A 16,405-nucleotide genomic window follows, 5' to 3' on the forward strand; every position below is an offset into this window, starting at 1 on the left:
CTTAGAGGTGCGCAAGCAATTTTAACTTTCTGTGCATTACAAAAACCTATTTAATCCCAAACAATAATTATCTTACATTCATTGTTTAATTTTTCCTCAACATATTTTTTTAAAGATAGCCATCTTTATGGATTGTATCAGAATTAGGTTCACAAGTGACTGGTTTACAACAAAGATGCTTTCCTCCCCCCTCCCCACCCCCCCACCCAGAGCCAAATTATGTAATCAGAGAGTATAGATAGAGTGGCATTAATAAAATTAAATGCATTCCTGTTTGGTGTAGTTTCAGTTTACTGGTGAATCATGTTAAAAAAAAAACAGCACCAAAAACAAATGAAAACTGCATAAAGTTTTTCCTTTAAATTACAACTAAACAGAACTGTTTGCATACAGTTCAGAATACTTCTCCCAATTAAAAGAGCCAAAAGAGAAGCGAAGAGAAGTTACTGGAGAATCTCAGGCTATTCTGCAATCGTTGTTGCAGATCTGCGATAACGATATGATGTGATGTGATAGGACTTTATTGACATCCTTTAAATACATAGGGGGGAAAATATCAAGTATGTGCCAACTTTTTTCTCCCCCTACACAACTCCAACGCAAGGTGATGCCCTTGGCCCAACGCATTAAAGCCAGGATCTGGCGTGGAATGAATCAGTTGTGGAATTAGGCCTTAGTATATACAATGTAGTATATGCGATGTACGCTGTAGGGGGAACATAAAAAGTTGCCACACAATGTGGCAGATATTAATAATTTCCCTCATAGAGTCAGTTCGAAGAATGTTATGAATACAATGTTTGCTTTTGGGTATACAGTCAACCTCATCATTCAGAATCCAAGTGCTTCATCACATGGTTTGACAAACTTAAGATCACAAATTCAAGTGAGGAAAATTAACTTACTTTTTTCTGGTCAACACGAAACCTAAATGTGAATGAAAAAAAAACCTCACCATTAAAAATGTGAATGTTTAAAGAGGACCTGTCACACTACAGTAAGCAGCTACTAGTGCTACCCCATAATTAGCAGTGTTAAACTGCTAGCTTTATTTGAACATACCAATAAAGCTAACAAACTCTGAAAAGCCATAGCCTTGGAACGCCGGACCAAGCTTAAAGCAGTCCGGTGTATTCATGAGGGGTGGTCCAAGGTGCTGCCCTTTCTGTAGCCTTTTTCCCTGACCACACCTCCAACGTCATAGGGCGGCGGTGACTGCCAGCCTTCATGCGGCAGTCACGCCTCCTCGGACCGTCCCCTTGTGAGGCTCCACTGAGCCTATGGCAGTGCAGTGTTTGCTAACTTTATCGGTATGTTCTGATAAAGCTAGCAGTTTAACAATGCTAAAAATGGGGTAGGGCTAGGAGAATGGAATGGAGATGTTCAGAGCCTGGATTGAAGGCGCTGCAAACACTTAATAAATAGTAAATAAATATTCTTGGTTTCATTTCTATTATCTTACACTTACTCTAATCTTTCAGCTTCAGTCATCCGATCTGAGAAAAAAAAATATATGTATATAGATTAAAAATGGTATCAGTTATGTTTTGTAAAAGCTGCAGACCTGGAGATCAGTGTAATCATACTTTTTGTAACACTTGGGCAGTGAAAATTCCTCACACTGGGCTTCCTTTAATGAACTGCTTAAGATCCCTTAGTGTCTGGTTATTCTGCCATCGCTTAACCAAAAGCCTACTAACGCATTTACTCATATGAGAAGGAAGGGGATGTGGTATAAGAGAAAAGCAGTGGTTGCTGGAGAAGCTATATTCATGTTAACGAAAATACACAAGGCTGTTAAGGGACTATGAAGAGGGAAAACATCTTCTGCTAACTACTGCAGTCAGAGCTGCCACCGATCATGGGTGATATTGTCATGTCACTGGTCATGGAAAATATTGTCGCCATACCAGCCTGGTGTCTATAAGAGTCATTTCTTCAGATCTGTAACAGTATAAATACACTAAAAGAAAAAACTGAAAGCTAAATCCCCCCTTTATTTCAAAGAGATATAAAAATATAAACAAAAAAAAAATCATTAATCATGTTAGGCTTTACAGACGTGGGATTCCAACCAAAATTAAAAAATGGTTATTCACGATGGTAACTCCTGTAAAAGAAAATGGCACCCAAAATGTCTTTTTCAACAAATAAAAAATTGAAAACACCTTACACAGCATCATACACAAAAGTATACAAAAATTATTACTTTCAGAATAGGTTGAACTGAAGAAAATTTTAAAGGTTTAAATATTTTAAAATGTATTTATAAAGAATAAAACCTATATCAATTTAGTACCTGCGTGATGACCCAAAGAATCAAGGGGAGGTGTCATTTAATGTGCACAATGAAAGTTGCAAAAACGGAGCAGTCATTTTTTTTTTTGTCAATTTTACTGCTTTCTGAATTATTATTTATTTCCAGCCTTGGAATATTAACCCCTTCAGGAAATAGCCAGTTTATTGCTTATGTATTCTGATGTCGCTTTTATGGTTTGAACATTGGGGGCGTGGTTTGGCAATGGAAGCATGAAGCAGCACTGCTTGTGATTTTCAGCGTTTGGCCTAGGAAGCCAGATATTTTTAGAGATACCGACTGCTATCTTCCAGGAGCACCCCCTCACACCAGTTCTACAGCCCGGGGCATCGACTCCTATATGACCGCCCGCCAGCAGCACATTCCTCCGGCTCCAGCACCACAGATGTAAGTGGCGAGTCTCATTGATTTGGCCCCGCCGGGCGCATCCGGTCTTCCCGGATCCCCCAACCTGCAAGTACCGGGATCGGGACAACCCCTGCTGGACTCTCCGGTGACTGCTCGGGAAGCGGTCCCGCTGCAGTCCACTATAGCGAGCAGCCCCGGCGGGACTCGTGGCGACTCCAAGATGGCGGCTGCAGGAGAAGGCACACTGCTTTCAAAGCTCTCATCCCCGCTGACTCAGAACTTCTTGCTGTGCACTCCAGACATGCCGGGAAGTGACATAGCAACCGCCGTGGCAGGGAGCGACACAGCAGCAGTTGAAGCGAGAGGCTTGCTGTGGGAACCTCCTGCGGGTGAATGGAAACAATGTTCACAGGGATCCGGGGGCCTACCCATCCCCTCAGGCCCACAACTCACCATTACCAGCAGGGACATGCCCAACTCCGAAAAAAAGAAAAAAGACAGCAACCCATGTAATTACCAAAAGCTGTTTTGTTTGATGCACGCAGCCCAGGGTCCTAGTCTGCCGGATCCATAGTCCAAGACAAAAAAGAGAAAAGGCCACAGCATTCAATATGATGAAAAAAGGTTAAACCTTTATTCACACAGGCACAGAAAAAACTGCAGTGTTTCGATTCGCAATGAATCTTTGTCAAGCATGCATTTATGTTTCTTTTTCAGGTGACAGATAACTCCAAGTTGGTCATTAACCATAAAACAAGGATACAAGAACAACTATGAGAGGTGGTCAATTTAGCATATGCGCTTTTGATCTGTGGCACTTCCCAGATAGTTATCCCAGGATCCCGTGGCCCCTAGCAGCTATAGGCCAATATCTTTACTGAATGTAAACGTCAAAATTTACTCAAAGGTCCTTGCCATATCCACATTCCATTTACTCCCTTAACTACATCCCATCATTGGAGAAAACGCTGAAAAATCTCTTCTATCTCCTATCATGGTTCGGGCGTACTAAGGTCCTCAAAATGTACGTACTCACCAGTTTCTTGTATTTATTACCAGGGACCCAATCATTCCCCCCTCATACTTTTTTTAAGAAACTACTAAAGTTTGTATGGGGTCTGTCCTGACCTAGAGGGCTGGAGAATGCTCACCCGCCTCAAGGCGACGGGAGGGACAGGTCTCACGGACCTACAAGCATACAACTGGGCAGCAGTGCTCCTGCGACTGCTAGACTGGACACATAATGGCACCTCCAAGAAGTGGGTGCAACTGGAGCAACACTCACGTCTTCCATTAAAATACCTCCCCTGGGTCCAGGGGGAAACGTCACAGATTCCTGATGGGGACACATTTTTCTCCAGGGCAGCGCTTTTTCTTTGGCACAGAATGCTCCACAGGGGTCTCCTCTCGAGACTATTAGGTCCTCTAACTCTGTTACTTCAGAATCCTCTGTTCTCCCTGGCCTTGACAGGGACCACTTTCTGCGTTGGCGGATGTCTGATGACCCCCTTTTCAAATTGGCTACACTTGATGGGACCCTTTTATCCTTCTCTGAAAATGCCGCACAGGCCCCGGAGAAGAGATTGCCGTGGTGGAAATATACCCAGCTACAATGATTCATGCACATACCAGGGGAAGGGCACGATTTTCACAAACGCCTACAGCGTTCAAGGATCTTTTCGACCCTCTTGCGACACCGACCCACGTTATATCAGATATACTCTATCCTACAAGACGAGCTACATCCAGACAACCTGGGGTTCGTGAGCAAGTGGAAGCAGGAACTGGGCCTAGAATTCGCAGGAGAAACAAACAAAAAAAAAAAAGTACATATTTTCTCACAAGCTATCACGGCCTGCGCTGCCCAGGAGAAAAACTACAAGATCTTGTCACGGTGGTATGGTGTACCCGCAATCCTTAACATAATCTACCCTGATGTGCCGGATACTTGCTGGCGCTGTAACAACTCCAGGGCTACAATATCCCATATTTGGTGGGAATGTGAGGACTTCCGTTCCTTCTGGGATAAAGTATTTTCCACTTATAGTCTAGCATCTGGTCGCCACATTGTTGCCTCAGCTAAAATTGGGTTACTATCAATTCTCCCAGGTAGTATTAGCACACAGAAAAAAGCCCTCCTTCGTTTCTTTTTCACAGCTGCACGATCAGTCATCCCTCGCCATTAGAGATCTCTGACTCTCCCCCACCCCTCCCCTCCTTTACCGAATGGGCACAGGAGGCAGTAAATATCTGTTGAATGGAGGAGCTTGCATCTAGCAACCCTGATTTCTCTTTAAAAGAATACCCCCTTATACTGCACTGTTTACTTGATTTTTGATCTTTGGAGATACTGGTGGTATGCAAATATGTTTTCCACGGTGTTAAATGGAAAACAATGCCTCCTTTTGCTGCCTTGAAAGGCAGCCCCCTTAACACCAAATATGACCTACAAGAAGTCTAAAAACATTATGTGGGATTAAGCCAAATTTATTCCAGAAGGAACAGACTCCCAACTGTAGACAGTACTGTTTCTATCTGGTTGGGTCTCCTCAGTACAGCATAGGGAACTGGTTTGGCTGTGTGAGAGGCTATTGAGTAGGTGTTCTCCTTACGGAGAGATTGCCAATTAAGGCCACCTTAAAAGCATGTGGAGAATTAAAGCCATAGATGCTCCACTAGGGAATTCTGGGAAGCATCTATGGCTTTAAGTCTCCACATGCTTTTAAGGTGGCCTTAATTGGCAATCTCTCCGTAAGGAGAACACCTACAGTCTGACCCTAGTCAATAGCCTCTCACACAGCCAAACCAGTTCCCTATGCTGTACTGAGGAGACCCAACCAGGTCGAAACAGTGCTGTCTACAGTTGGGAGTCTGTTCATTTAGCCCTTTGTTGAGGGCAGGAGTAGAACAGCATCAGTTCTCTTTTTGGTGTTCACCATATAGCCTCATAATCATGTTATGGTTCAATCCGATTACAGGCAGTCCCCGGGTTACGTACAAGATAGGGTCTGGAGGTTTGTTCTTAAGTTGAATTTGTATGTAAGTCGAAACTGTATATTTTATAATTGTAGATCCAGACAAAAAAAACTTTGGCCCCAGTGACAATTGGAGTTTAAACATTTTTTGCTGTAATGAGACCAAGGATAATCAATAAATCTTCATTACAGACACCTTACAGCTGATCATTGCAGTCTGGGACTATAGTAAAACATTCAGAAAGCTTCATCAGAGGTCAGAGGGGTCTGTCTGTAACTATGGGTTGTCTGTAAGTCGGGTGTCCTTAAGTAGGGGACCGCCTGTATTGGGATATAATACTTCAATATTTTTTCTTACGTTTTGCTAGTATGGTTTCTTTTCACTTTTTATTGCATTTTTTGTTTAATGAAATGGGCAAAAGTCATAATTTTTGAGTTTTTAGTTTTTTTAAGGTGTTCATCGAGCAGTGCGATAATAATCTTTTTTAATTCTGCGGGTCGTTACGGACGCAGCAATACTATATGTGTGGGGTTTGTGTAATGATTTCGACTTTTTTTCGCATTATATGTCTTTTTATATATTTATGGAGCTTATGGGGATTTTTATTAATTTTTTTTTAAGAACGTTTTTTTTTACCTTTTTATTAGTTCCACCATGGGACATGAACAAGCAATCATCATTTGATTCCTTGTTGATGATAATACCCTGCAATAGTGATGTATTGCATGGTATTAGCTCAGTCACTGTCCTTTTAGATAAGGATTATTTATATAGAGCGCCTACAGATTATGCAGCGCTGCACAAAGCATGACAAATTGGTCCCTGTCCCCATGGGGCTCACAATCTAAACAACCTACCAGTATGTTTTGGAGTGTGGGAGGAAACCGGAGTACCCGGAGGAAACCCACACAAACACGGAGAGAACATACAAACTCTTTGCAGATGTTGACCTGGGTGGGACTAGAACCCAGGACTCCAGTGCTAACCACTCTCCACCGTCTGCGGCACTGCCTGCAGACAAAACTGGGGTCTTGATCGGACCTCGGGTCTGCCATTACAGTGATTGGCTCCCCCCCCCCCCCCCAAAGACGCAGATCGCGTGGGAGAGAACCTGCCAGGTAGTTTAAATGCCACAGTTGAGCTGACCGCTGCATTAAATGGCTAAACACCTGCGATTGGAATTCTCTCCGACCTCGGGTGTTACAATGGGGTGGCAGCTATTAGTCCGATTGGACGCTGAGCGCACTCAGCATCCGATAGATCAGACACAGAGGGGCTCATTTACTATGGGTCCAAACGCCGCACTTTCGTTGGGTTTCCCGAATATTTCCGCTTTGAGCCGAATTGCCCCGTGATTTTGGCGCCTGTGATCGGATTGTGGCGCATCGGCGCCGGCTATCATGCGATAGAAATCGGGGGGCTTGGCTGATGGACAACCCGGTGGATTTGGAAAAAACACGGAATTAAAAAAAAAAAAAATGTGTCGCAAGATTAGCACTTACATGCAGCGAGACGAAGCAGGTGAACTCCGGCGGACCTCAGCGCAGCAGCGACACCTGGTGGATATCGGCCGTGCACTGACCTTAGTGAACCCCGAATCAGCGTCGGAGAATGCGCTGCTGGATCACGACTGGACTGGGAAAGTAAATGAGCCCCAGAGTGTTAAGATGTTAAATACTGTCACAAAGAAATACAATTTGTTACACAGAAAACAAGCCCTTTATAATAATAAAAAAGTTATGATTTGGTTATGGTATGATACATAAATCTGTCTTTCACAGTCATACTGCTAATAACAGTGTACAAATCTATTTAAAAAATGGGGTAAAATTGAATTTGAAAATAAATCTTAACAAAAATTTAATTGATCTTAACAAACCTTGTTCTCTATTCATATCTGTTGCAGAAACGTATTCCACCTAAAAAAAGAATAAAGAGTGTGTTAGAACAATTCTTCCAATCCAATCCAATCATAACAGGTTTACAGGTTTGTAATAAACATTTTTTTTATCTGCACGCTTCTAGTCTCTGCACAGACACTACACTATATAGACACTATACCTTGCAGGGCAAATACTATAATATGCATGAGTAATGAGGGTCAATTAACTTACTGAAAGAATTGAGAGAATATTTTGGAAAAAAGACAGACAAGTGTAGCCGAATTGCATGCTCAGTCAGTCAGTAAGTGAGGAAAAACTTTTGAATATTTCTTCAGGTTGAGCGATAATGTAATATTTCTGGTGAATATATGATGATTTTCCCTATACAGGCTCTCTCTACTCCTCAGTTGAGCCAGATCTGGGGTAGAGGCTAGCTTCTTTCCTATCCTTAGCAGCGATCCTGGCATGTCAACATTAAAGTAGACCAGCGCCGGGATTGAGGAGGAGACAGCTAGAGGTAGGCATGTGTACTTTAATTTTACTAAAATATAATGGTAGATTTCCTTTAATTTCCCCTTCCCCACCAGGGCCACACTAAAAGGAAGAGAAAGTGAGTGAGGGAGACTAGTCGGAATCGTATCCCAAGTTTGGCCCAAATTTCTATTATGAATTGCATATGACACAGGGGAAGTAGGATCTCGGATTGGATCACAAATAAAAGCTGGATGAATTGAGGTCAGACAGACTTTTTCTAACTCGGTGTTTCTATTATTTGCAAATAATGCAGATCATGAGGCAATGTATCTGAGATGGGTAGGTAAATAAAGTCCAGCATGGCCCGATCTCCCCTTGTTAGACCCAGCCATTGACACCAATTTTGATATCCAATGTGTTTTACCTCTCCAACCAAAACGATAAACACAATGATTGAATCCTTCCTAGAACTGACACAGGCCTCCTGACCACAAGGGTTTCAAATAAATAAAACTATTTAGGAAGTATAGAGATTTTAATCGCTGCCATGTGACCCAGCAAAGAAATATGCATTGGATGCCATTCAGACAGTAGCCAATTTATTTAAATCATTGCAGGGTAATTAACAGAATACTGCAAACTATATGTTGGGGGTAAGATGAATACCAAGATATTTTAGCAAGGTGGATTTTCAAGAGTAGGTAGAAGTGGCCTTAAGGGAGTTCCAGCCTAGCAGGGGGCCATATTTATAGGAATGGTTTTACAGACCAAGATCTTACTATGTGCCTCCAGCATTTATCTAAATATGGGAGGCTGTCCAAAAGATTAGAAAAGCAAAACATTGTCTGCAATTAAGGAGACCTTAAATTGAGCATTCTGTATTTGAACGGGCAGGAAGGAGCCGGATCGCTGCACTGGGACTAGAATATAAGGGGCCTCAAAGACCAAATCAGGTGATCAAACACCTTTTCAGCATCAAGACTTAAAGGGGTATTCTCGTCTGGGCACTCACACTTAGTTTCATTAATCTGCCATATTTAAACATTTCTTCAATTAGAGGTTATTAAAAAAAATGTTCCTGTGTGAAGATAATTTCTCATAAATGTAGCCATGTTGTCCCTTAGAAATGAGATAGCTTCCTCGGATATGGCCACGTCTGCTGGAGTGAGTGCACAAAGAAACAAAAAGGTATATAAAATGTCTGGGAGTTACTACATGTCGCACAGCCACTCTGTGGTAATGGAGGCTGAATCCTGGTGGTCCGGCAGGACTCAATATTGCAAGTCTGGCCACCGCTGCCAGAGTGTGACGTGGTCGTATCCGAGGAAGCCATCTGGTTTCTAAGGGACAACATGACTACATTTATGAGAAATTATCTTCACACAGGAACACTTTTTTTATTAACATCCAACTGAAGAAATGTTTACATAAGGCAAATGAATTTAATTAACTGTAAATGCCCAGATGGGAATACCCCTTTAACACAGGCATCTTCTGCTTATTTCTCCGAACCACCTTGAGAACATCTGCCAGGCGTAACGTTTGATCTCTAGCTTGAGAGAACTATATAAAACCAACCTGGTCCTTAAGAACTAAGTGAGGTAGCTAATCTGTCACCAAACTGTATTTTTGATTAAAATAAATGATTACAATAATATGCATTATTGTAAAGTTGCCCTTATGTACATCAAATTATTGTTAAATTTACAAATAAAATGCCACGTTTATACAGGAAGTGTGTATGTGACTTTTCACGACACATACACACTTGGTGTACGGTAGCATTGTACATAAGAGTCTGGAGACGAGACCCAACTCTATCTCTTATTATAAGGAAGACACGGTGAACAGCACATGAACAGCTCACAGTGTCTAGTCAGGACACTGCAGGATGGTAGCGGGAAGACAGCATCTTAGTGACAACTGAGCCAGGAGAGAAAGCATCTGCCTTGTACGTATACAGAGAAGGGGGTGGGAGAATTGCATTTCCCCCTGGACTTAAGGTGCGTTCACACGTTGCCCATTTTGAAAAAAAGATACAACTAACCTGTAGGAGAGCACCAACTTTGAAAATAATTCTGGCACCCACCAAGTTACATACCAACCAGCAACCTCAACTAGCAAAACCTTTTTTCCAGCTTTAAGGAGAGCCTTAAATGAAATCTACCATTTGTTTTTCTGCATTGTTAACCAAAAAATACCTTGAGAATGCTGTAGCGACACTTATGCAGAAACAAATGTTGTTTAATCCCTGAGTTGAGTGGTTTTGCTGATAAAACAATTATAAAATTTAGGCCTTGGGAAAGCTGGCTGCCGTACATAAAAATATTACCCGAGCTGGATAAATCTTATAGAGCAGATGGGGAATGGTGCAGCGATTGATTAATTCTGTCTGTCAGGGACAACACAGCGATGACATATTCTCGGCTTATGCTGGACAGGACAAGGCTGAAGCAGTGCATAATTAGGGCAAGAGGAGAGTGTGGGGCAGCCACAGGAGCAACAGTGCCTCATTATCGTAATTTTAATTAATTCAGGGATTAAACTAGATATGTTTCTGCATCAGTGTAGCTACAGCATTCTCAAGGCATGTGCATTTCCGTTAACATTTCCTTTAAAAGGAAATGCCATTGTTTGGTTTTTGTTTCCATTTTTAATTCACTGATTTCTAGATCCCATTACTTTTCTAAAATCCCATTTCATTTTCTGTGTACACAGCTATACGAGAGCGTGTTTTCTGCAATACAAACTGCACTTCCTAGTGATGGTATTTAACCCCTTAAGGATGCAGCCATTTCGTAGCTTAAGGCCCCTTCCACACTTGCGTTTTTCACGCGCGTTTTCTGCGCAGAACTTGCATTGCACTCTGACCCATTGTAATCAATAGGTCTTTTCAGACTTGCATGCGTAGAAATCTCGGCATGCTCTACTTTTGTAAGTCACGTGCATCAAAAACGCACCATATAAGTCTATGGAGATGCATCAAAAACGCACTGCACTCTGAGACACTTGCAAGTGCAATTCGTTTTTCACGCAGCAATTACCATAGAAAAAATAGAGCTCAGTCCTGAGTCCTTTCACGCGCAGGTAAACGCATTGAAATTGCATTGAAAACGCGTGTGAAAAACTGAGACACTGAACAAACTCTGACTGAAATTTGATTGCACTCTGATGTAAAATACGTGTTTTCACTGACCAAACCCTGATCGCACCCTGATCAAACTCTGACGTGATCTGCAACGCAAGTGTGGAAGGGGCCTAAGGCTCAGTCCCATTTTTTGGATTCCGACCTGCGTCGCTTTATATGGTTATAACTTTTGAACACTTACTTATCTAAACGATTCTGAGATTGTTTTTACCCCACATGTTGGGCTTCATTTTAGTATTAAACTTTGGCTGATAAGTTTTGCGTTTATTTACAAAAAGAAAAACTGATGAATTTTTGGAAAAATTTGCCTTTTTAGAAATCCGAAATCATCACGTTTTCAGGCAAACAGATTTACCACCTAAATAACTTGCTGAATAACATTTCCTATATGTCTACTTTACAGTTTCATTATTTTTTAAATGTCTGGATAATTTATTTTGAGGTCACGCGGCTTACAAATCAAATATCGGTTTTTCCGGATTTTCAAAATTGACCATTTTGGGGATAAATACAGTTTTGAATGAAATTTTACACATTTAACATCAAAACCCCCCTATATAACCAACCCATTTTAAAATCCACACCCCTCAAAACTATCAGACACAGCTTTTAGGAAGATTGTTAACCCCTTGAGATCTTCATGGTCAAATTGTGCCACCATACAATTTGTTCAATCATTTCTCCCGAGTGCAGAGACCCCGCGTGTGGTTGTTACTTGTCTTATGGGGGAATAGCGAGGCACAGAAGGGAAGGAGGGACCTGCAGCTGCCAGGATTTTAGTTTCCTCATTGGCCCCTTTTGTAGGCTATAAAATTTTCGGTTTTTTGTTATTGGGGCCATGTGACAGCATATTTTTTTGCGGGATAAGATGCTTTTTCCAGTGTTACCATTTTGGGGTTGGTATCCCCTATTGTTGAAAATTTAGGAACTCGTTTTTGAGGTTGAGGGCAGGAGTAGAAAAGCATCAATTCTGTACTGGATTTTTTCCTTTTTTTTTTTCGTGTTCACCGTATAGCCTAATAATCATGTTATCTTTATTCTATGGGTCAATACGATTACGGGGATACCAGACTTGAATATTTTTTCTTATGTTTTACTAAATTTGCCAAACAAAACACCAATGTGGGGGAAAATCTATCATTTTTGCATTGCCGTCTTCCAAGTGGCATAACATTTTTTACGTTTTTGGCTACAGAGCTGGTTGATGGCTTGTTTTTTGCGGGACATGTTGTACTTTGCAACAGTATCATTCTGGAATACATATGTTTTGTTGATCACTTTTTATTTAATATTTTGTGGGATTCATTAGGTAAAAATCATATTTTTTGGCAAGTTTTTTAATTTTTTTTTACGGCGTTCATCATTCAATAATTATTTAATTTTATTCTATGGATTGTTACGGATGCGGTGATACTATATATGTGGGGTTTGTGTTATGATTTAGACTGTTTGCGTTATATGTCTCTCTATATGTTTTGGGGCTTATGGGCATTTTAAGTGATTTATAAACGTATTTTTTATTGAAAAACAATTTTTTTTTTTCTTTCCTTTTTTACTTGTTCCACCGTGGGACATGATAATACTCTGCAATACTTATGTATTGCAGAGTATTAGCAGTGTCAGCCTATGCACACGCATAGGCTGACACGGTGCCTTTAAGATGACGTCACAGATGCCCGATCGGACCCCAGAGATGCCATAGCAACAAATCATTGCCCCCGAAAACGGCGTGGGGGCGCCGATCATGGGGTCAAGACCCCCGGAAGGCATGTTAAATGCCGCGGTCGCGGTGACCGGGGCATTTAACGGGTTAAACACCCGCAATTAGAGCCCTCTCCGACCACGGGTGTTAGCCGGGGATGTCAGCGGTTGATTACCGCTGACGTCCCGCGACCGCCGATGCCGGTTCGGCTCCTGTGCAGAGCTGAACCGGCATCGGGGGCGGGGGGCACGGAGCAGTGATGCATATAAGAGGACCTGCCATTTTTTGTTTTAATAGACTTGAGTATAAGCTGAGTCAGGGTATTTCAGCATTTTTTTTTTTGCTGAAAAACTCAGCTTAACCTCAAGTATATATGGAATTTAAAAAAATGTGAATCTTTTTTCACTTCTGCCCCATCCTGAGGCCAATAACTTTTTCATAATTCAGTGTACAGAGCAGTGTAAGGCGTCATTTTTTGCAGAATAAGATGTTGTTTTTATTGCTTCCAATTTGGGGATTGTACAACCATTTGATCACTTTTTATCAAAATATTATATTGGAATGGCAAAAAAGGGGTATTTCAGACATTTGGCTGCTATTTTCTGCTATGGGGTTCACCGCCAGCAATTACCGTATTTTAAATTTTGATAGAGCAGGCATTTTGGGACGTGAAGCAACAGGTTTATGATTTAATTTATTTTAATATTAGTTGTAAGGGAAGGGGGGGTTCATTAGAACTTTTGGATTTTTATTTCAGAAACATATTTTTTTCTAAATAATTGTAACGTATATTTAGTCCCCCTAGGGCAGTGCTGGCGAACCTTTGGCACTTCACAGTAAATAAGTGGATTTTTGTTGTAGGTTGGGCACTCGGTCTCTAAAAGGTTCACCATCACTGCCCTAGGGTTCCTGAACACTAGTGTCCGCTCGATCCTTACATATACTGCAGTACTACTGTATTGCATTATATGACGATTTTCCTTAATGAGGATTTCCTGCTTATGTAGACTCCCGGTTGTCACCACAATCACCAACAATTGCTGCCCCCCAATGACGTCATGGGGGGAGAGATCCAGCACGAGATGGGGGCTTTGCCTGGTCATTTAAATGGTTAACACCCGCCCATGAGCCTTCTTCATACACCAGCTGCCACACCATTGATATTGGGGAACATCATGGGGCAGCAAGTGGTTAAATAACACTAGCTGCGTTACATGCGATATCATTCAAAAATCGCACCGTACAGTTAAAATCCACAAGAGAATCATTGCAAATTCAATCCTTTCTGAATTGTGCATTAAAATGTGTTATAAATCTGATGGAATTCTATCTTATTCCTATAGAGCAAATTCCTAAAGACCGTCCCAACAGTCAGGGTGAACTCATTAAGAGCAAACATTCTTGTATTTTTAAACTGTAGAGCATGTGTGCTTATGGATTAAATGAATCTTTAGAAAGAGTATAAACCCCTAAGCGTTTCTTATGGGATGGTTTTCCTACCTTCCCGTCACTAATTACCACTTTTACTATTCATATCCACCTCTGCCTATATAGTATCATAGTTTATACAGTTGAAAAAAAGACACTTGTCCATCAAGTTCAACCAAGGAAGGGAAGGAATTGCATGAAGAAGGGATTTAGGGGAAACAATTCAAGTAATAGTAATCTTCTTCTTGCTAATGCATTATGCTTATGCCCATTTCCCCAAGGACACTAGATCTTTTTATTCCTGTTGGATAGAATATACAATATTTTCAAGAATGTTCAGGTTGCTGTCACATGGGGCATTTACATTACGTTTCGAAATGCAATGCAAACATCAGGGGGCAGGTCTCAACCTAATCACATAAGCCTTTCCATTGAAAGACATGTGATCAGTAACGGTCAGCCAGTGATTTGCCAGGAGAAGCTTTAGTGTTGTATGACAGTGTGGTATATGTGTTGTAAAAGTTATCCTGGTAACGTTAATATAAAATACTATACTAAATAGTATAATTTAGGGCTCATATAGACGGGTGTTTTTGATGTCCATATGTTATCCTTTTTTTGCAGATGGCAAACGGACCCACTGTTTCCTATGTTCACATGTCCATTTTTTTCCTGGCTGTGCAGGCAGTGAGAAAAAATTGCAGCATGCGTTATTTTGACTCCCATTTGGACTACAGTTACACAAAGAAGTCAATGGATCAACCAAAAAATGGACAGCACATGTAAGACATCCATTTGCATATGTGAAAATAACAAATGGCTTACAGACGGGAAAAAAAAACAAAACAGATACAATATGGTCTGAAAACAAACATTTTTACAAATGAGCAGCGGACACGCCCGTCTGAATGTGTCCTTATTTTTTGTCATAACAATAATACATTAATTTAATTGTATTATATGCTAAATAATAATAATAAAATGTGATGATACAAAGCGAAATCCCTGAGAAGATCCCTCTCTACATACCAGTGTATTAAGCCTGTGTCACAGTGAAGCTCTTGGTTACTTATAAGCCTACCATAAACAACCAGTAACCCCGTAGACTAGTGGATATAGCTCTGTGCTGTATCTCTATGGCAGGTGGTGTGTGAAGGTTGTAGGTTGTAATCTCGGGCTGGGCATAAAATTATTTTATTAAATAAAATAGAGACCTTGTGTCTGCGGAAGCCCTGGAGGATGTAGAGACACCATATATGGACAGGTGGTGATATGAACCTGATGAAGTGCTCTCTGCTCTGCCTCTATCCCTGTCGGATGTCTGCTCTATGGCAACCCTCTGCAGACAGATACAAGGAGTATGTAGAACAGTAGAAGTCTTTGAGTACAGCAAGTAACAGAAATTTCGAGATTTCGATGTCTCACGCAACCCTAATCTCATGCGATTCGGTGGAAACACATATGTAATTAGCCGGTGGCCTGCCCACTGACGCTAGTGTTTGTTTGTTAACCCAAAGCTATCGAAACATGTGAACATGCTCTTAGGTCATGCAAGTGCATGATCTTCTGATTTTGGTACAAAACTTCACTGGGACTTCTTCCTGTAAATGGTGTCTTACAAAAGTACTCTATATTGTGAATTTTATTGTTTTATATAGCATCTTTGATACATCAGTTTACTAAAACATTTAGAGCCAGCACAGTTTACAGTAAATCATATTGACAGAACTTTTCTAAGATCTTGACAAACTTCTTTTGCCATTAGAACATAATGGGAGGGATTTACTATGCCACGTCTGCCAGTTTTCTAGCACCGTGTCATAAGCCCCTTTGTCGACATTTTTATCAAAATGCCCACCAACCGCTTGGGACATGACGGGGCAGGGAGCTGTATTTACCCTTCATATGCACTATAGTCCCTGCCAGAAAAAACAGTCAAGACCTGGTCTAAACAGGTCTTATCTGTATACAACAAGTAGAGACTTATTTGGGGAGATTTATCAGAAGTTTCTGACAGCAGAACTGTTCTAGTTGCCCATGGCAACCAATCAGAGCTCAGATTTCATTTTTCCACAACCGTTTATATTATTAAAGCCGAGCACTGATTGGTTGCCATGTGCAACTAGAAC

The 16,405-nt window shown here is 41.2% G+C and overlaps 1 protein-coding gene and 1 long non-coding RNA gene across 9 annotated transcripts in view; one reads left to right on the top strand and one right to left on the bottom strand.

The window, feature by feature from the left end:
* The window catches only part of LOC140133139 (uncharacterized), a 74,574-nt gene that overhangs the window by 43,515 nt on the left and 14,654 nt on the right, over positions 1 to 16,405 (bottom strand). For all 8 annotated transcript variants that reach the window (XM_072152887.1, XM_072152892.1, XM_072152890.1 and 5 more), the window contains 3 exons: positions 7,521 to 7,560; positions 1,469 to 1,496; positions 906 to 927 (listed from right to left, as the gene is read on the bottom strand). In XM_072152887.1, the coding sequence (XP_072008988.1) occupies positions 906 to 927; positions 1,469 to 1,496; positions 7,521 to 7,560 (90 nt within the window). The remainder of the gene's footprint in view (positions 1 to 905; positions 928 to 1,468; positions 1,497 to 7,520; positions 7,561 to 16,405) is intronic.
* LOC140133140 (uncharacterized) lies at positions 7,551 to 15,204 on the top strand. The gene is made up of 3 exons (XR_011855807.1): positions 7,551 to 7,628; positions 7,914 to 8,041; positions 14,901 to 15,204. It is a non-coding gene; the product is annotated as an uncharacterized lncRNA (long non-coding RNA).

This window comes from Engystomops pustulosus, chromosome 5 (assembly GCF_040894005.1).
Source record: "Engystomops pustulosus chromosome 5, aEngPut4.maternal, whole genome shotgun sequence".
In the NCBI taxonomy this organism is placed as follows: domain Eukaryota; kingdom Metazoa; phylum Chordata; class Amphibia; order Anura; family Leptodactylidae; genus Engystomops; species Engystomops pustulosus.